The following is a 21,564-nucleotide window of genomic DNA, read 5'->3' as shown; positions in this document are numbered from 1 at the left end:
ATAACCAGAAAAAATAAGTATAAATACCTATTTCTCACAGGGGTAATTTGGGCATATTTTTTTGCTCATGTGTAACCTTGTTAGGACATGCATGTTTCCCTTGCGGAAAGCCAAGAAGATCAGCTGTCTTACGCTTAGAGGAGTTGATACTGGCTTTGGCCAGTGATTCTTAATTCAGGCAGTTCTTGTCATACCTGCATAATAAGAGTGTGCCATGGGATATGCTCTCCAAGTGCTTTAGAGTCTTGAAATAATCAATTCTACACAGTAGCAAAGCTTTTTTGCTGTTTTTCCAAGTGTCTTGGTGTTAGAGATGAATGGGTCTACATAATACTTACTAAATATTGACTGCCCAAATCCTAGCCCCATTCCTTATTAGCTATGTGGCCTCGGGCCACCCTTCTCTGTCTCAGGGTCCTTATCTTAAAGTACTATTCATAGAGGAGGGCCTCCTTCAGAGAGCTGTGATGAGAATTAACTAAATCAGTGTGGAAGCGCTTAGAAACATGTCTGGCACATAGTAGGACCCATGGAGGACAGTTCATACCTCCAACCCATTTATTATGCACTAGGTACTGATGTAACCACTGTATGCATGTTAATTTGGATATTTCTTTCTTTTTAAAAAAATTCAGTTAATTCTCAATCAGCCCCCAAGGGCGTGGGCATGCACTATTACTTTCATTTTGCAGAAGAACGAGATGAGAAGGATCTGGCTCAAAGTCACCCAGCAGGCGAAGAGCAGGGACTTAAACCCAGGCCTTTCACCTGCGGAGTGCAGGCTTCCAACCACCACAGTATCAGAGCTCACCATGAAGTTCTGGGTCAACCGGAGTGAGCTGTTGTTTACTCTGCTGATGACAATGAGGCCTTCCTGGGTTTTGATTATAATGGCAGACTTTTGGGCAATGATTGAAATAGCAGAGGTTGTTTTAAAGTCAGCAGACAGTGTGAGCTAGAAATTCTGGTCACAAGGCAATATTATACTAAATTACAGATGCTAAGGGAAAAAACCTGCCTATTTAATCGGAATTTAAAAATCCTCTCTCTAAATTTACTTTAAGTATCTTTTTTTTTTTTTTTTGACAGAGATAGAGACAGCCAGCGAGAGAGGGAACACAAGCAGGGGGAGTGGGAGAGGAAGAGGCAGGCTCACAGCAGAGGAGCCTGATGTGGGGCTCGATCCCATAACGCCGGGATCACGCCCTGAGCCGAAGGCAGACACTCAACCGCTGTGCCACCCAGGCGCCCCTACTTTAAGTATCTTAAACAGGATTTTCCAAGACTCTGACCTCATTTGAAAATAATTCAATAAGTAACCATAAATTTCAGACAAGGAAAGGATATAAAATGATTCTCCGTCAAAGGTGAAAAAACAGACCTTACCTACATGAAAGTTACACTTGAATGAAAGGGCTGACAATGGGAGAAATGTTTCCCACTGTTTTCTGGGGAGTGAATATTTCTAAAACAGGCTGAGCTGAGCACATGACAAACTCTCCTATATGAATAAGACCTATCGAAACAGGAGAGCAAAGACTCATGATAATAGCATATCACTGTCACCTCATATCCTTAAACTGTGATGGAAGAAAATCCAGAACTAGAATATATTCCACAATAGTGGGGCAGGGGCTGTGTTTCATGGTCTCCTTCTGGGGACTTTTTTGGGGGAAGGTGACAAGGTTGAAAATGTCCAGGAGAGATGTGAATCTTAATTTTGTTTTGAAAATAAGTGCAAATAAAAGTTCATCCTAAATCTCTAAAGAGGCATTGCTTTTTGTACCATGGGAGTAATAAAGAGTTTCATTGGGATAGAATTCCACTGTTTGCCACAAGAGCTAATGCCAGCACCTAGAAACACATAGGCTAACCCACCCTAGAAACTCAAGTTCTAACCAGCTCTTCACATACTCACTCTACAGAGCTTTCCCCACTGTTTCCCCACTTGCAAAACTTTCTTTAAAGGAAGGAACTTTGCCCAACTCATCTATTCATAGCAGTTCCCAGCTCATAGTAGATCCTCAAAAAATGTGGGTTGAACTTGTCTGTGACTCGATCCAGGCTTTTATGTGGAAACAATTAAAATGCTTCTGAATCATTTCACTGATTATAACTGAAAAACCTGACATTTTTTACAAATGGAGAAACTGAGGCTCTGGGAGCTTATGGGAGTTGCCCAAGGTCACTGAGCTGACACCCGGGCAGTCCAGGCTCCCAGGCCTCCACCTGCACCTCTCCTTGAGCGTCCCCTTCACTGGCTTAGTCCCCACACGCCTTTTCAAAGCCTCTGGTCCAACCAATTTAAAAACTGTCCCAGGCGATGGTAATAGGTAGTCATTCTGCACACCTTAATGGATCTGAGTAACTTCAGTTTCAAAAGAAGTCCAGAATTAAGGCATCTCCCCTCCTCACCGGTAACAGTCATGACATCACACTCACATCTACAGTTTAGGAAAACGATTTACCCTTCCTCCGGCAAAGAGGGCTGCAAAGTGCGACATTCCTTTGGCGTGAACACCACGTCCAAGTCGTCCTCGGTGAAGTCCCCCAGCTCCTGGGCGAGCTCCACATCCAGGCTGTTCAGGTGGGTCATCAGAAGTCCTTCGAAATCCACGGGCTCCACCGGGTCATAAAACTGAGGCTGCAGGGATAAGAAGAAGGAAAAGGAGGTTCCCGCGAGGTTTCCAGGAAAAGCACCGAGGCGACAGCCGACGTGGCCCTGGCCTGCCCCTTCCACTCGGGAAGCGCTGGGCTCTTAGGGCACAACTCAGCGGAGCCGTCTTCGGAGGGGCTGTCAGACACAGAGGCAGGGATATGGAAAGGGAAAGAGACACAGCATGGAAAGTCAAGTCAGAACACGGTGAGGCACCCAAATCACACCCCAAGGCAGAATTTTTCTCTGCTTAATTGCATCTTGATGAAGAATCCTGAGGAGATCCAAAATGAGATCACGAGGCTTTGCTGAATTTTATAATTTCTCCTGCAAAAGCTCTCTGAGGCCATGTTTACCCAAATACAGCGAAGTAGACATGGAGGCAATTTTCCAGAAATTCGGGCAAAGGCAACACTCCTTCTGTTTGAGTATTCAGGCGCGGTGTTTCCTTTGGCCTGACTTATCCTATATGTTGCTTCTTGAAAGCACTTCATACATAATCACAGCCCACAGAGAGCCAGACTGGGTGGCAGAGATTTCCACATGCTTCTGGACTGACTTGTGCTGGGCAGGAAGACATTTTCAATGGGACTGCAGTTAAATGAATAAACTAAGGGCAATTGGCTGAGTTTACACAGGCCTAAATGTACACCCTTTTAAAGGAGTGTTTTGTTTTTCTCTTCAACTATATCCTTGCACAGTGGGGGAGGAAAGGACAAAAGAAATGACAGAAGTAGATGGTAATTCGAAGTAGAATTTTCTCTAGTTGATAAAATAAAAAGTTGGCAATTAAGCAACAATTTTTTTCTTGTCTGTGAAGTCCCCAAACAGGAACCATTGCCTTAAGGAAGTAAAAGAATCAGATGGAGTTGTGGAATGATGAGAATACCAGCAGGTCCGTGGTGTTCATCTACGGCGGGCTATTTGGAATCACCAGCCCAAGGAGGTACTGTTGTCTATCTACCCCCACCACCACTACCACCATGGACCAATAAAACAAACACTCCAGATTCTTGACTTGTACTGCCCAGACGTGAAATGAGGCCGGATCCAAAGGAAATGCTAACAAAACCGGTTTTTCTCCACCCCGAAACCATACGCCAGACTCGATGTGCGGGCTCCCACTGGAGAGAAGGAACAATGCGCTTGAGAGGCAAAAGGACATAGACTCAGAGAAGGTAGATGAGGCTTGCCCGGGCTCTTCCCACCCTCACCGCTGTCCCTGGTGGGGGTGGAGACCTGAGTGACGTGCTGGGGACTGAGCACAAAGCGAAGAACTGAGGGAACACAGGCCCTCCTTCTTTGAGATTCTAGAAGGTGGCTGGCTGACATAATGTCCTGGGCCACGGGGACAAAGCAGTAGGATCTACTTTGGTAGAGGAAAGCAGAGACTTCAGTAGCTCTGCATGGCTCCCATGTGCTGTGACAGAGGACAGGGAAGTTTCTCGGGGGACATTCAGGTCAGCTAAGGAGAAGACCACGGGCCTTATAGGGTGCCTCTCAAAATGAAGAGACAGGGTCCAGCAGGGGCTCAGGGAGCCGGAGATCAGCCTGTGCAGAAGCCAGGTGGGGACGGAGTTGGCAAAAAGCCACTAGTGACCTCTGTCAGAGGAAATGACAGGCATTGTCTCTGCGGACCTGCCTACCACCAACCAAGCCCAAAGGAGAAAGTGGATTTTCCCACCCCTCACCACAACGCAGGACAGAGCATTCAGAGTCGGGAGCTGAAATAGAAAACTGCATTTTTTTGCATACCCGATCTTATTATTGCAAAGTCGATACCCATGAAGCCAGTAATCATTGAGCACTTACTATGTGCCAAGAAACTGGCTAGATCATTATATACATTATGTCATGTCACCCTCACTAAAGCCTATAAGGTACACACTCTTATTATCCCCATTTTACAGATGAGGACACTGAAGGCTGGAGATTTAATAATTTGCCCGTGGCTCCGCAGCTGGGAAACAGGCCCTTTGGAATTCAAACCTCGGCAGGCTCATGTTCTTAACCACAATAGTTGTGTTTTCTCTTGCAGGCATTTTAGGGAATCTGTATTTCCAGAAATACTTAAAACACAAAACAATAGTAAGTGCGTCTGAAAGAGGGTGAAAACTACATTTACCACTACCCACAAGTTCCACTTCGTGTTTCTCATGAACCCAGCTGCTCAAAGTAATGACATAAAGTAATTAATTAAAGTAATAACAAATGTAAATGTATTATGAAGACTATCAATCCCTCCAGCCGAGGCACTTTAAAAGTATACTTAGGGGCGCCTGGGTAGCACAGTCGTTAGGCGTCTGCCTTCGGCTCAGGGCGTGATCCCGGCGTTCCGGGATTGAGTCCCACATCGGGCTCCTCCGCTAGGAGCCTGCTTCTTCCTCTCCCACTCCCCCTGCTTGTGTTCCCTCTCTCGCTGGCTGTCTATCTCTGTCAAATATACAAATTAAAAAAAAATCTTTTAAAAAAAAGTATACTTAAAAATTATATTGACGCACAATTGGAAGCATTGTGATGCTAGCATTAATCCCTAGTAAGTAGAAGCTTCCACGGAGAAATGGCATTTGTGTGAAATCATCGGAGAGAAGAAAATTCAGGTCCAGGACAGGTTGTCCAAGAACCCCGGTGACAAGGACAGATGAGGTACAGAAGGGTCAGGGAGCTACTCTCCAGCATCTTTCCACAGATCTCTAGCCAGCCATGAGATGGTGAAGTTTGCCACATTCTCACAGATAAATAATGCTATCTTTGAAGAGGGCAGCATGATGAAGGACGCGGTATCCTCACTGAGCACTAACTGTGGGGCCTTGTGCCAAGTGTAATCGATATACCTGATTGATCATAAAGTCAAACTCTTGAGGTCGGCATATATTTCAGGACTGAGCAGACTGTAAACATCAATCGTATGACAGAATTACTAAGTATGGTTCCAGCATGACAGACAAGCTGGCACTTGACCAGTCTCCCCTACTCTTTCTACACTGAAATGGACAAGGGAGGAAACTGTCCGTTCCTAATGCGACGTGAACTACTCTAGCCCTTGGCGAGTAGGTGGAGACCCCAAGTACTGTGAACAGGGCCTCCGAGGAAGTTGTTTCGCTTGCAAATTCACATAATAACCAGGAACCAAAAGAGATTTCTGCTTTCTAAACTCTCTGAAGTCTTCCTCTCAAGAGTAGGTTTTATTTTGAAGCAATCAACACATAACACACAGACATATACACCTTGGTGATCTAGGGATAAGCAAAGGGAGGAAACAAATATTGAACAGAATTGCAGTGGTATTTTATTTCATGGGGGGCTGAAGTTTGAGAACAGGGTTGGGGGGCGATGGTCTAAGGTCAGTCCTTAAGGCAAGACTGGGGCTCTTGGGAACCTAAAAGCCAAACATGAAAATTAACTATTTTCTTTCTCTGCAGCTGACTACATATGGCCTCTTAGTGAAGACCCAGGACTAAATTAAATGGTATAATCCAAAGTAATTCCAAGAAGGTCCCTTTATACCATGAATTACAACATTGCCACCATCACTTGATAAACTAATAGAAGAAAAAAACCCCAAATAATCAAAATAGAAACCAAAACAACAACAACAAAAAACCCTAAAAAAAAAACACCAACAAAAACTCTTAAGACGACAAATAATCCTAAATCGGGTTTTGTCTGTCATGATTGTTGACTTAGCCAGGCTAACTATATTCCCCGAATTTACTTCCTAGTATGTTTCTAGGCAGGGTGAGCTACAAGACTTTTCTCCTGCTGCAGCCATTTTGGAGCAGACATACACCTTCTGCTGATACAACCAAACACTAATTTAGGTGCTGCTGTTGAAGGGATATTACTAGTGTAATTAAAGTCCCTAATTGGTTGACTTTAAGTCAATCTAGAAGGGGATTCCCCCAGGTGGCCTGATTTAATCAGGTGGATGGATGTTGACTTCATCAGTTGACAGCCACCTCCTAGTTCAGGGACTCCAGCCTTGAGCTCCTGCCCATGGAGTTCCAGCCTGCTTACGATCTTGCCTTCCTGACGCTCTGTGGACTTGCTTAGCTAACCATCACCAGTGGGTAAGCCAATTCTCTGCAATCGACTCCTTAATATCCGTGCATATGCACTCCTAAATGTGGCACTGTGAATCTGCATGAGAACTACATTGAGGTCTTCATTTCCATCCTGTCCCCTCAAGGGAAATCAGTGAAACCTAAGGACAGCCCAACTCCTTGACGGATGAAGCACAAAAGAATAGAAAAATTTTAAAAAACCATATTTATCAAGGGATCTAACATTTAGGTTGTTTTATTGCACAGAAGCTTAAAAATACTACAAAAATGAACGCCTTTGAAGGTATGAAACTTTTTTTTTTACATAAATGTTATACACAAACATCTCATGTAACCATGGTGTTTAGGATGTGGCTTTTTACATCCTTTTCTTCATCAGAACTGCTACATTCCAGGTGATTCATTCCATTTCACTTCAAATATTTTCTACTCTGATTTTCAAAACTAGACTTTTTCCGTCAATGAAAATGTAGGTTAAGGTTATTAACCATGTATAGTGTCTCAAATCCTCCTTTCTACCGTAGGAAAGAGATCCCAACCTTTTCTTGTATTTCACTCTCCTTTCGACTTCGAATGATCAGAAAATAGTTTTAGTATTTTACTGTTTCATTTTAATGGTGTTTGTGGGTGTATATGGTTGGCTTGAGAGCCTGTCTGGCCTACCTGTCCACGTGGCAATGGAGGATGCCAAAGCCAATGGGTAATGCTACACACAGGTGAGTCTACACACAAGGCCGTGCTCTCCAGCTCTGGTCACAAACGACTCTGACAAGAGTGTCAAAGAGACCCAGGGCAGGTCTATCGTCATAACACCAGGTCTAAAAAGCCAACTCGAAATGGTCAATCCTCTTCATATTCCAGAATGCAAGACTTAAAAATATTTTATCTACTTTGAAAACACACATACATCACAGCTGACATTTACAATTAGAGTTAAAAAACAAAAATCCAGTAAAACCACACACACACACACACACACACACACATCCCAAACACACCCTTTCTCTCATTTGATTGATCCAATTTATGACAGAAGCCACTGTATTTATATAAGAATATATATATCCATAGGGTTAGCAAGTAGTCCTTGCCTACCACATTTTCTGAAATCCACAGCAACCCAGACCACAAAAGAAACTACCTTTCCTTATATTTTTTCCTCCTATTTGGACTACTTCTACCTACGTAACTTCTTTAAACAATCCTCCATCTGGATCACATGCTAAAGTCCCAGGGAACTTTAACATATCGATAGCTAGGCTCCAGCCCTTAGAGATTCTGATTTAATTGTTCTCTGCTGGGCCTGGCCACAGGTGTTTCTAAAGGTCCCGGATAATTCTAATGTGCAGCCAGGGCTGAGAACCTTCCTTTAAGTCTCCTCCAACTCCCCCAGCAAGCTGTTACCTCCTTTTGAACACCTAGCACGCTTAAAGACAGTATAGGTCCTCGGTATCATCTGTCCTCCCGAGTAGACCACAAGGCCTTTCAGAGCTGAAGCCATCTCTGGCCACCTTTTAATCTCTCGCGGTGTCTCCAACAGACAGACAACAGTGCCAAACCCATGGACACCGCCATTCGCCACTATTTACACGACGTCTATGATACCACTTTATGAACCATAATGGGGGGAAGCACTCTTAGGCCAACGTTGCAAATAAAAAAAAACCTGAAGCCTTCACAGTGTTTAACTTGCCCCAGATTATATACCCAGTTTTAGTAATGCTCCGCTCCAGATCTATCTCGTGAGTTTTTGTAGAAAAAAAAATATATATGCGCTTATTTTTAATGATTTACGTATAAAAGAAAAGTAAATTTGATGATACAATGCAACTTTTTGCAACACAAAAATTCTATTCATACCCACAAATTCATGAAAGGCAGGCGTATGCAAGCAAAACGGGGTCCACAGAGGCTTGTGGCCAAGTTCTGACCTCCTGCAAAACAACAAACTAATAACTGATTGGGTTTTTATTTTTATTTTTATTTATTTATTTGAGAGAGAGGGAGAGAGAGAGTGTGCGTACTCGTGAGTGGGGGGAAGGGCAGGGGCAGAGAATCTTGAAGCAGACTCCCCACCAAGCGCACAGCCCGATGCGGGGCTCAATCTCACGACCCTGTCATCATGACCTGAGCCGAAACCAAGAGTTGGACGCTCAGCTGACTGAGCCACCCAGGCACCCCACTGGTCGGGTTTTAAGTAACTTGGCACCATTAAATACTTCCAAAAATTAAATAACCGTTTGTATCAGCATGTGGGGTTGCTAAAATGGGTAGTTACATAAATAAAGGGAAGGGAAACAAAGGTCAAAATGCACTTGGTCTGATTTTCCAATTGTCTAAAATCATACAATGAACAGACGATAGCTTCACGTTAAAGTTTTTTTTTAAGATACTTGAGCTTGAGAGCCTTTCGATGATAAGCTACTTCTCTGCCTTGCCAGGAGTGAATCTTGCTGAAATGTCCCATTATCTTTCTATGAAATGGAATTTTTTTTTTAAGGTAAATGGAAATCACCTTTAAGTTGATGATTTCTGTTGAAACCTTCATTCGGGAAGATGACTCAGGGGAAGAACGGACACTTCACTGTGACACGACAGCATGGCGGCAGGTAAATGCTACGGTGATTTCCTTGGCAGGCTGCACATTTTTTTTTAAAGGGGGCAATTAAAATCAGCCTCTTGGCTCCCTCATGCTTCCTGTTCCTCATGCAGTTAACAAGAAGGATCAGGGGCAGCTCCGTGTGCTGAAACTGGAGTCAAGATCTGGGAAGAGATATTCAGGAGCCAAACTGGAAAACTTAAGAGTCATATAATTTAAAGGCTATTCATTTGCAGATAGAACCAGGAATAAATTAGGACAGGTTGGAACGCATGATTCTTGCATAGTTAAACGTTGCTGCTTATTTTTGCTACTTGTTTGATATCTTCTGTTAGAAAATGGGTAGTTAAGCCACATGGTCACTTGACTACCTAGCTAACTAAGAAATTCATCACAATTCACTTTTGTCAAAACCTACGGGTGAGAAGGCAAAACTACCAAAGGAACACTTGTAGATATTAAGCAAGTTTTTTTTCTTTGTGACTTTAAATGAAAAACTTAAGGTTGCAGCATAAACGTTAAAGCTGGTGTATAGAGAAGGGGTTAAAGCTTGCTAGCTAAACTTCCTTAAAGCCTCTCAATTATGATGTCCACACTGTTTCTCAAGACAGCCACTGCAGAGACCTGCAGTCTTCATTTCCCAATGAGCAAGGCACCAAACCCTTCCTCCTGACCTTGTTTGAAATATAAACGTGTATCTGGTCCCTTTTTAACTGAATTCTGCATAATTTGGAGTCAGAAATCTATAAAAAAAATTTTTTTTGGTTTTCAATGAAACATATATTAGCACCAAATTAAACAAAAAAACATAGCTAATATTTTTTAGTCTAAAGGTTATCTAATCTACCTGAAAGCATGGACGTTATGCATTGAAGGTGCTTTTATTATAATCTGCAATTTTGAGACAGGAAAAGTACAAACGAAAAGGACAGTTAGCAAGCCCCCGAAGTCATAAACAGATTTTTTTTGAAGAAATGTCATAACCTCTTGCAGTAAAAGGTGCTATACACTTTTTACTACTCCTATTTCATCAATGACACAACACACAAATTATCCTACTGAAATAACCACGCGTCACTCCAGCAAACATACCTTTAAATGATACACAGTTACACGGCGTGTAAATTGTTACAGAAGGCAAGATGGCGGCTACAGGAAACCAAGTGGAAGGTTACAAAACTTCGAAGAGCAGAAGTGGTTTTGAAGTAATAAGTGAGAAAAAAAAAATAACCTAACCTCCTCAAGATAACCACTAGAACAAGCAAGAAAGTGCCGCTGTGCTGCAAGTGAGGAAGTGAGTACAGCGAGAACTGTAGCCTCACACAAAGGAAGTGAATACTCAACTTCTGGTTTTAACAAATCATCTCATTTAAGTGAGGTTTAGCCCACCTGACGTACGTCTAGCATTTAGTCCTCAAATAATATAACACATCAAGCACACTCAATAGTAGGTGTTAATATAAAAATATAAGCAGGGGCGCCTGGGTGGCACAGCGGTTAAGCGTCTGCCTTCGGCTCAGGGTGTGATCCCAGCGTTGTGGGATCGAGCCCCACATCAGGCTCCTCCGCTACGAGCCTGCTTCTTCCTCTCCCACTCCCCCTGCTTGTGTTCCCTCTCTCGCTGGCTGTCTCTATCTCTGTCAAATAAATAAATAAAATCTTTAAAAATATATATATATATATAAGCAACCTTCAACTTAAAAGGGGGAGTGTGTTTCAAAAATGAAGTTCTGGGGATGCGTGGGTGGCTCAGTGAGTTAAGCATCTGCCTTCGGCTCAGGTCATGATCCTAGGGTTGTGGGATCAAGTCCCAAATCAGGCTCCCTGCTTAACAGGGAGTCTGCTTCTCCCTCTGTGCCTCCCTCTGCTTATTCTCTCTCTCTCTCTCTTTGTCCTCTGACAAATAAATAAAAATCTTAAAAAAATAAAACCCCACAAAAAGTAAGCTTTGTTCTGTGATTCCAATTATATGAAGTTCCAGATAAGGAAAAATTGTGACAGAAGTGGATCAGGGATTGCCTTGGGCTGGGGGCTGGAACAAGATACCCACTGCAAAGGGGCAGGAGGGGTATTTTAGGGTAAAGATACTGTTCTGTATCTTGATTGAGTAGAGATTAAGTGACTAGAAATTGGCCAAATTCACCAAACCGCACACCTAAAATGAGCAAATTTATTGTATATAAATTATACTTCCAAGAAAACGATTTTTAAAAATTAAGGTTCCTAACTGGGCTTTCCAGATTTGGGGATTTATTTCCCTAATAAAAGTCTGTTAGAAATGGTAGTCAGGTTCCAGGCTACTCCCCTCTCTCCAAAGTATGAATCATAATTTGGGTGAAACCAAGTAGTCTGTTTGCCCACTGAAGCCCGAGACTTCAGAACCATGGCCCCTAGAGGTCCACATGGCACTCTCAGCTCACAGTGAAGGTAGGAGAGAGGGAAATTGTGTGATGTCCAAAAGCAGGCATGGAGTTAGGAACTGGGAGTTAGAGGTGTGAGGTGGCAGCGGAAGAGCTAAGGAAAAGCAGGAAGCTAAAGTGCATTTCTACACTTGCCCATTCTCTAAGCAAACCCGTAACTCATACTTACTAGCTGAAGAGAGGGGAAGCCGGAGGTACTTAAGCTCTGTCGATGGTACTGGCCAAGGTTCGGTGGGAGAGTAAACTGTTTCCTTATTTCCGCTGAAGAATACCTTGGATGAAATAAAAACATCCAAATGAAGTGGTTATTTTAATAAATCATCACAATTATGGATACAATCTTTGGTATCATGTTATAAACCCACACCTTGGCTGGGTAATCGGCAGAACTAACAAGTCCTCAGTGGCCTATGAATGGACATTGTAGCTTTTCTCTGATTGTATATACCCTTGAAAAGTTCACAAAAGCCAGGACACCTACAACCAACCATGGCTAATGCCCAATACTGCAAGGGTAGGAGCATGAAGCAGGGGAAGGGTCTGGGGCCCAAGGAAAGATCCAGGGCACTTGGATCCGTCTTCCCAGGCCATTCAGAGGGATTGTCTTTGCATGAGGACATCTGGCCTCCGAGTAGAGTCCTTTAAACCCCATGCTGCCATTTTGATCCAGCCATTCTCATTCTAAGCAGTTGAACCCTTCTGGTCAGCTGCCTGCTATGACAGAACATCCTAGAGAACTATTATATGAACACTTCCACCTCCCTGAAGGCAGCTTAGGTGCTACCTAGGATTCCAAGGACTGTACTTCTTCCAAACTGCTCCTAGCAGAGTGATCCTTTGAGTCATCCGTATCACACTGTTCTCGCCTTAGCCAACATCGGTGGTGGCTGGAAACCAGGCACATGAAAGTTGTTCTCCATCGTCTACTCACACCTACTGCCATGAGCTGTTGACCAGGGAAACCCTGGCTTACAAGCAGATTGACTTTGAGGCACTCATGTGTTAGTCATTTGTTTGGAGCTCAGAATACGTTTTCTCGCGTCACTTTTCTCATTCGGTCTCATTTGTTGGTGGGTGGGCTCTTAGGCTAGTTCACAAAAATGTATTTAAACCACAGTGAGACCACTATATAGTATAATTAGACACTAACAGACATTTATTAAGGATCAAATGAGATTGTATATTTGAAACATGCTGTGTATCCAACAAAGGACTACATAAATTTTTTAAATTATAATTTTAAAAGATAATATTTGAATGTTATAAATTAAGCTTATTGTATCTTCTTCACTATAATGTATGCTAAAGCATAATTATCAATTACCCTGCATGATGAGTTTTCTGACATGGTCTGCTTGGCTCTCAAATGTGGCAAAGTGGTTCTTCTCAGAGGCAAAAAGCCTGTTCTGGTCCCATGTGTGGCATCCATTCTCCCCACCCGAGAGCGCCTCAATGTCCTTCCAGGAGCCACACACTCATGCTGTAAATTGTCTAAGCATAACTACAAAGCAAAAGGGTGGGCACATAACCCGACACAGGACAATGATCTCTTCTTCCTGGGATTCTGAAAGATGAATGGATACAAGGATGGAAGAAAATGGCTGGAGAACCTTAATTGCAGGGGCGACCCCCTCATGATGATGCAGTGAAGTGTAAGACCCCCCCAGGAAGTGAAAGCAGCCCATACTCATTGTATTCCTGAATTTCCTGAGATATTGTCTTTATTTTTTTTTAAAGTATAAGAACATACTAGGATAAGAAGTATTCTATTATCCACTGGGGAAATGCAAATCAAAACCACATGGGCTGCCACTTCCCAATCACTAGGATGGCTATTTCAAAAAAAGATGGGTGAGGATACGGAGAAATCAGAGCGTCACGCATTATTGGTGGGAATGTAAGATTGTGCAAGTGCTTTGGAAAATAGTCTGGCAGTTCCTCAAAAAGGCAAACATAGTGATGTAGTGTTCCCATATATATATCCCAGCAATTACACTCCTAGATGTACACCCAAGAGAAATGAGAACATAACTTGCATACAAAAATTTAGACATGAATGTTTACAGAACATTATTCATAACAGAAAAGTGGAACAACCCAAATGTCTATCACGTGCTGTGTGGATAAACTAAAGGTGGTCTATCATGCCATGGAATATTATTTAGCAACAAAAAAGGAAAGAAGTACTACTATATACGACAACATGGATGCAGTTTGAAAACATCATGCCAAGTGAAAGGAACTAAACCCAAAGACCACATACTTTATTATTCCTTCTATGAAATTTCCAGAACAGGAAAGTCTATAGAGACAGAAAGTGGATGAGTGGTTGCTTAGGGCTGGGGCCTTGGAGGCAAATGGGGAGTGATTGCTAATGAGAACGGGGTTACTTTTCAGGGTGATGAAAATGTTTTAAAATTGAGTGTGGTGATGAATTGTGCTTGTTAAATGGGTGAACGAGGGTATGTGAATTATTTCTCAGTAAAGCTGATACAGATACAGATATAGATATGGATGTGTGTAAGTGTCCTGAAGACACAAGAGTGAGGGCAGAAATTACCAAATTTAATGAAACAGCTAAGAACGGAGGAAAACTTTCAGAATTTGCTTCCAAGTACTCAATAGGCTGGTTTTCATTACAAGTCGAACCATCACCAATTTTTAAAAGCCAACAGATTAGACCACTGTCCATATCAAAAGGCCCATCTTGTATGAACAACACTGTATCTTGAGTTTGGCACCACAAAGGAACCCAAACCAACATGGCAATCACTAATCAGCTTACTTAGGGAGAGGGCTGTAGACACAGAGGGACAAGACAACCCTTTGTGACCTGGGTGTCTTCTGACAGACATGACTTACTGCTCCTGAGACTTCTGCCCCCAGGTTCTCCCCACAGGACCTCTCAAACAACACGATTTCGTCTCACGGTCCTTCTGAAGCTCTTCCTGCCATAGACCAGAGGGATCTACCTGAAATGGGAATATCTAAAAGGATCAGGAAAGGTGTGGTATTATGATAGCACCAAAGAAAGGAAGCAGGGACAGATTCTTGCTCTCATTTTGAAGCAAAATGTGTCATTCTATGCCAAAACCCCAGTATTTTTTTCAGCATGAAATCAGAATGTTCCCGCTCTCCAGTCCTTCTTAAAGAGGGTCAGCGGGCGTTTCTGTTGCAATTCTCCATGTCAGTTGCCCAATTTGGAGCCATACAACTGATCCTCTTCCCTGACACTCAAGCACGATCCTATTTCCTATCCCTACAGGACCAGTTCTACAGAATGCAATTAAACCCGTCCCTTCAAAACTGTCAAACATGGAGATGATTGCTGGTCCTTAAAATGAAAATAGTGAATCGTCCCACACGGAAAAGAGCTTCCATCGTTTAAGGAACGTCCAAATTAAATCTCTCTGGAGAGGCCCTACGCACATTTCAAATGAGCAAAAATAGGCTAGAATGACAAAAATCACATGTTGGTCAAACTGTGGGAAAATCGGCATGCCCCACACTCCACTGGCTTGTATATTGGTTCAGCACCTCTGGAAAGCAACACTGTAACACAACAAGAATTCTAAAACTGTCATTACTTTTCAATGTAATCCTTTCACTTTGGAGACTATACCCCAGGGGATTCATATAAACATATAATTTGAGCAGAAACGAATGTAAGAACTCCGTACATGGTGACAAACAAAACCACCAAAGCACCTACCACAAGGGAGAGCACCGAGTAAATAATAGCAAAGAGGTGAAATATGATTTTAACCACTTAAAAATGTGAATTAGGTTCACCCATGGAAAGGTGCCTACCAAGTAAGTTCCAAGTGAAAAGTAAAATGAGGAAATGAAAAGAAATGACGAACAGTATATGCGTAAATATACCAAAAGAATCAGAAATCCTTTTGGTAATTACGTAAAGGGAGCTTAGTAACTACCTCATTCAGCTCTTTCTAATGTAAAGTGGCTTAAGTTCATCATTCTGATAAAAGGTGTGTACATATAAAGGAGGATGCAGGCACAGGTGCACTTCTCGGAAATTTTAAAAATTTTGTAAATTTCAGCTATTACATTAGTGATACGGAACTTCATTCTCAGAAGAGCACCTAGCAACCCAGCATGAAAATCAACCCTCTTCATCTCTACATTGACCCTAGCAAAGGGGAAAGCCTGCATACACAGATAAGAGAATTCAGCCCAGGCAAGAGGTCATCCAGACCTGGTGTCCATGCAGGGAGGGATGGCGTGTGGGTTTTATTTCCTCTGCATTTGAGTCTCAGACCAAATTCAACATGTCTAAGATAACTTTCATGATGCCAGATTTATATATATCACGATGATATTTCCTTGATGAGCTAAGACACTCTTCTTCTAACTCAAAATGCTTTAAAATATTATTTTCTGGGGCGCCTGGGTGGCTCAGTCAGTTGAGCGTCTGCCTTTGGCTCAGGTCGTGATCCCGGAGCCCTGGGATCAAGCCCCACATCAGGCTCCCTGCTCAGTGGGGAGTCTGCTTCTCCCTCTCCCTCTGCTACTCTCTCTGTCAAGTAAATAAATAAAATCTTTTTAACATAAATAAATTAATTAATTAATTAATTATTATTTTATTTCTAAAAACTATACTGGGAGGGAGCCTTGGGATTTGTTTAAGATGTTGGTACCCCTACTCAGGAGTCAGAATGGTAGAGGGGGATGGGTAGCAAAGCTCTGTTTTTATTCAGATGGACAGATAATTGTGATACACACAGTTGAGACTAAGGGCCAGTGGAACTAATGATGGAGCAGAATTTGCCAAGTGTGGCCCATGGACCATATGCTTCCAATTATCAGCTGCTTAATAAAATGCGGATCCCTAGGCCCTAGCCCCGTCCTGAAACAGCGTCTCTTATGGCATGCCCTGGAAAACTGCAGGTTTAGCCAGCAACTCCAGGTGATTTTTATGTCAATAAAGATTCACTAATAGTGCAAGACTATGAGTGAGTATTAGTTCATTCATTCATTCATAAAACATCAAGGGCACAAAAGTGCCAGGCTCTCCGCCAAGTGCTAGGGATTCAAGTCCAAGATGATACTGTTGCTGTTCCTGGAGCCTCAGCCCAGTGGGTGGGAGGGAGGAGGACACATGGATGACTGAATAAATAATTATAATACAACATGGAGAGTATTCTAATAAAAAATATGACCATGCCTTGTGAGCAAAGAGGAGGGAGTTAGTAATTCAGCCTAGGAATGCTTAGGAGGCTTCTAGAATAAGAGGACTGTCAGAACCAGGGCAGCCATACTTTGAAAAAAAAAAAAAAAAGAAGTAGGAACAGACCTGATGGAAAAAAAAGGTTTTTATCATTTCATGACATCTAACTATTAGGTTTCCATACTCCTCCTTCAAGTATTTTAACTATCAGGCTGCCCTGTTTCTTTACAATAAATGTAGCCATTTGCCAGCTGTTTGAGTTCAAGTAGATTAGTTAACCAGGCTGTCTTAGTTTCATTACATGTGAAATGAAGGGGCTGGGCTATCCGATCTCCTGGGCACCTTTCCAGCTCGACTGGCAAAGACGCTCAAGACTCTCCAAGTGGAACAGTTAGCATCATGACCTACACCAGCAGCTGTGCTAGGAAACTACACCGCCCCGGAAGGCTTCTCACTGGCTTTCATCCCTAAAAGAAAATTCTTTCACTATCTGCTGGATGGCCAGCAGCCAAAATGGTTGGAAGAATTTTAAAACTGATTCAAGAAAAAACCAAGTCAATAAGTATTTAAAGGGGCTAAGGGTTTCCCCGAATGGGACGTGTTTTAAACAATAGTGAAGGGGGCAGAATAAAGAAAAGCAAACATATTAATTTACTCTTAGTAACTACCAACTGACTTAGTAACTAACAAAACACGCAACAAATACAAGTGTAAAGTACGCCGCTAGTAATAAACACTAATTATAGACATTTGTGGGTGGCATGTACATGTATGTGGCCACAGGCACATGGTGTGATTAAACCTTACAAAATAACCATTGTTCAGGGCCAGCAATGATTTGCATCAAGTAAGCAATGAAAGAATGTTATTCCCCAAACTTCCTGATTTATAAGGTTAGGGCAGTATACTATAACAACAATAATAAAAAATTTTATATTTATTGTATGTAGAAAAATAGCTCTGAATGATGTAAATAAGCCAGGGTTGGATCACAGGGCGTGGCAAGGATAAAGTTTGAAATCACACAGCCGGCTCATGAGCGAGCAGTTCCTGGAGTCGACACATCAAAACGATCGAAGGTGGGGTGCCTGGGTGGATCCGTCAGTTGGTTTGGCGTCTGACTCTTGGTTTCAGCTCAGGTCATGATCTCGGGGTCATGGGATCCAGCCCCGCGTTGGGTTCTGAGCTCCGCTCGGCTTGGAGTCTGCTTGTCCTTCTCCCTCTGCTCCTCCCCCAACCCCAGATAGATAGATAGATAGATAGATAGATAGATACATAGATAGATAGATACATAGATAGATAGATACATAGATAGATAAATAAATAAAATCTTTTTAAAAAAATGATCTAAGGCTTTTTCTGAGATGCATCCTCAGATACTCTTAGTAAAGTGCACCTTTATATTTTTAAAATTTTTGTTTGTTTTTGTTTTTTTTTTTTAAGTAATCTCCATGCCCAACATGGGGCTGGAACTCATGACCCCAAGATCAAGAGTTGCATGCTCTGCCCACCGAGCCATTCAGGTGGCCCTAATAGTGCACCTTTAAATTTTTTTTTTAAAGATTTTATTTATTTATTTGACAGAGAAAGACAGCTAGCGAGAGAGGGAACACAAGCAGGGGGAGTGGGAGAGGAAGAAGCAGTCTCCCAGAGGAGAAGCCTGATGTGGGGCTCAATCCCAGACCTCTGGGATCACACGCTGAGCCGAAGGCAGACGCTTAACGACTGCGCCACCCAGGCGCCCCTGCACCTTTAAATTTAAAAGGCTACAAAATGAATAGCTATAGCAAGTTATATACACACACACACACACACACACACACACACACACACATATATAATATATTATCATATACGTATATAACTCCATCCTTACATATACATACACGTTTTGAGCAATGGAGTCTGGAACAAATTCCTCAGAAGTTTGTTAGCCTGGGGCTTCATAATAGATATTTCAGGTTTCACAGTTTCTCATATTTTCCATCTCTTCTCATAAACACACAGGCCATAAATGTACAACTTTTATACAGATGATTCGACAGGTGGAAACATGACTACGAAGAGAAGTTTGCCACTTATTAACAAGCTGTAGAACTTATGTTTCTTCCTCACAGGGGAGTCCCAAATTCCTTTCACTTGGAAAATTCCTCTGAATAGGAAGAATATTTATTCGATGACTGAAGCCTTTGAGGGTTCCCGCAGGGAGCCTAGAGAAGAGTTAGCCAATGTCTTCAGGATCTCGCTAAAGCATCACGGTCCCCCAGCCTGGATATATCATCAGAAAAACATCGGAAGTGAGTTTCTCTCCTGACATAATCATCTCCTACCGATGAGGCAGCATAATCACCTAAAAGAACACCTATAAGTATTGAGTAATTTTTTTTAAAGATTTTATTTATTTATTTGAGAGAGAGAGAGAACATGAGCAGGCGGAGGGGCAGAGGGAGAAGCAGACGCCCCATGGAGCAGGGATCCCAAAGTGGGGCTTGATCCCAGACCCTGGGATCATGACCTGAGCTGAAGGCAGATGCTTAACCTACTGAGCCACCCAGGTGCACCATGTTTGTACCTGTTTAAAGGGGAAAAAAAAGATTTCTTCAAAAAAGTGTCCTGACACATAAAGAAACAGATCTAACATATGTAAACTGAAGTCCCAAAAGAGGAGGAGAGACAAAACAGGAGCAGAAGTGAGATTTAAAGAAATTTTGTTGACAAAAGCCCCAAAGACACAGATCCATAAGGCCCTACAAACTCTCATCAGAATCAATACAGAGAAATATCGAACCTAGCCACATCATAGTAAAACTGACAAAAATCAAGGAGAAATTTTAAATGTTCTTGAAAAAATCTGGAGAAAAGACACATTGCCTTCAAAGCATAATAGTATGACTGATCATTGACTTTTTTTTTTTTAAAGATTTTATTTATTTTGACAGAGAGAGACAGTGAGAGAGAGAACACAAGCAAGGGGAGTGTGAGAGGGAGAAGCAGGCTTCCCGCTGAGCAGGGCCTGATGTGGGGCTCGATCCCAGGACCCTGGGATCATGACCTGAGCCGAAGGCAGATGCTTAACGACTGAGCCACCCAGGCACCCCTGATCACTGACTTCTCAATGGAAAAAGTGAAATCCTAGAACCAATGCAATGACATCTTTAAAGTGCTGAAGGAAAACAACTACCACTCTAGAATTTTCTGCTTGGTGAAAATATCCCTCATTAATAAGTGATAAATAGAGACTTCACCAGATAAACAAAAACTGAGAGAATTTATTACCAGCAGAGCTAGACTAAAAGAAACAATAAAGAGAGGTCTTCAGACAGAGGGAAAGTAGAAAAGTGTTCCAGACGGAAGCACAAAAGTGTTGAAAGCAATGAACTGCATCAAAAGGATAAATATGTGAGTAAATCTGACAATGACAGGACAAAATAATGATAATAATGATAATAATGTGGAATTAAAATATACATAGCATTGGGGCGCCTGGCTGGCTCAGTCAGTGGAGCACACAACTCTTGATCTTGGGGTTCCAAGTTCGAGCCCTGTGTTGGGTGCAGAGATCACTTTATTTTTTTCTTAATTTATTTTTTTAAGATGTTATTTATTTATTTTACAGAGAGAGAAAGAGAGAGAGAGCATGTGAGTGCACAAGTGGGGGGAGCAGGGCAGGGAGAAGCAGGCTCCCCGCTGAGCAGCTAGCCCAACTTGAGGCTGATCCCAGGACTCTGGGATCATGACCCGAGCCAAAGGCACATGCTTAACCAACTGAGCCACCCAGGTGCCCCTAGAGATCACTTTAAAAAATTAAAAATCTTTAAAAAATTAAAAACTAAAATATACATAGCATTAAAATCCATGTCAATGAGAACACAAAAGGTGGGAAGGGTAAATGGAGTTCATATCTTCTAAAGTTCCCACATTGTCTACGAAATGGTAAAAGTACTAATTATAGAATTCTAATAAGTATATATTGTTATAATCTCTCTGGAAACAAGAGACAAGTTGAAAAATAGGGGGGAAAACACAGTAGAAAGATAAATTTAAACTCAAAAACATGAATGTAAGACCTGAAACCATAAAACTTTTAGAAGAAAATAAAGGCAGTAAGCTCCTTGAAATAGGTCTTGGCAATGATTTTTTAAAATCGAACCCCAAAAGCAAAAACAAATATGTGGGACTACGTTAAAGTAAGAACTTTCTGCACAGCAAAGAAAACCATCAAGAAAATGAAAAGGCAATCAACTGAGTGGAAGAAAATATTTGCAAATCATATATCTGATAAGGGGCTAATATCAAAAATATATTTAAAAATTCGTACAAATAACAGCAAAAAGCCAATCTGATTTTAAATAGGGCAGAAGACCTGAAATGACATTTTTCCAAAGAAGATACACATTTTTCCAAAGAAGATGTCCTTTCCAAAGAAGGCACATCAAAAAATGCTCACCATCATTAATCATCAGGGAAATACAAATCAAAACCACAAGGAGCTATCTCCTTACACTGGTCTGAATGGCTAGCGTCAAAAGGCAAGAAAAATAAGGGTTGGTGAAGATGTGGGAAAAGGGAACCTTCATGCACTATTGGTGGGAGTGTAAATTGGTGCAGCCACTTGGAAAACAGTATGGAGTTTCCAC

At 42.1% G+C, this 21,564-nt stretch overlaps 1 protein-coding gene across 2 annotated transcripts in view; it reads right to left on the bottom strand.

The window, feature by feature from the left end:
* The window catches only part of DOCK8 (dedicator of cytokinesis 8), a 220,386-nt gene that overhangs the window by 156,201 nt on the left and 42,621 nt on the right, over nucleotides 1–21,564 (bottom strand). The window contains exons 2-3 of one of the 2 annotated variants that reach the window (XM_040620284.1): nucleotides 11,909–12,011; nucleotides 2,469–2,644 (exon numbers count right to left, since the gene is read on the bottom strand). In XM_040620284.1, coding sequence (XP_040476218.1) covers nucleotides 2,469–2,644; nucleotides 11,909–12,011 — 279 coding nt within the window. Of the gene's footprint in view, nucleotides 1–2,468; nucleotides 2,645–10,411; nucleotides 10,837–11,908; nucleotides 12,012–21,564 lie in introns of those variants that run through there. The other variant, XM_008690931.2, reaches the window with a different exon arrangement.

Source organism: Ursus maritimus, unplaced genomic scaffold (assembly GCF_017311325.1).
Source record: "Ursus maritimus isolate PB19 unplaced genomic scaffold, ASM1731132v1 scaffold_34, whole genome shotgun sequence".
Classification (NCBI taxonomy): Eukaryota; Metazoa; Chordata; class Mammalia; order Carnivora; family Ursidae; genus Ursus; species Ursus maritimus.
Note: the sequence above shows the minus strand (reverse complement) of the source record. Positions and strands in the feature narration are given on the sequence as shown.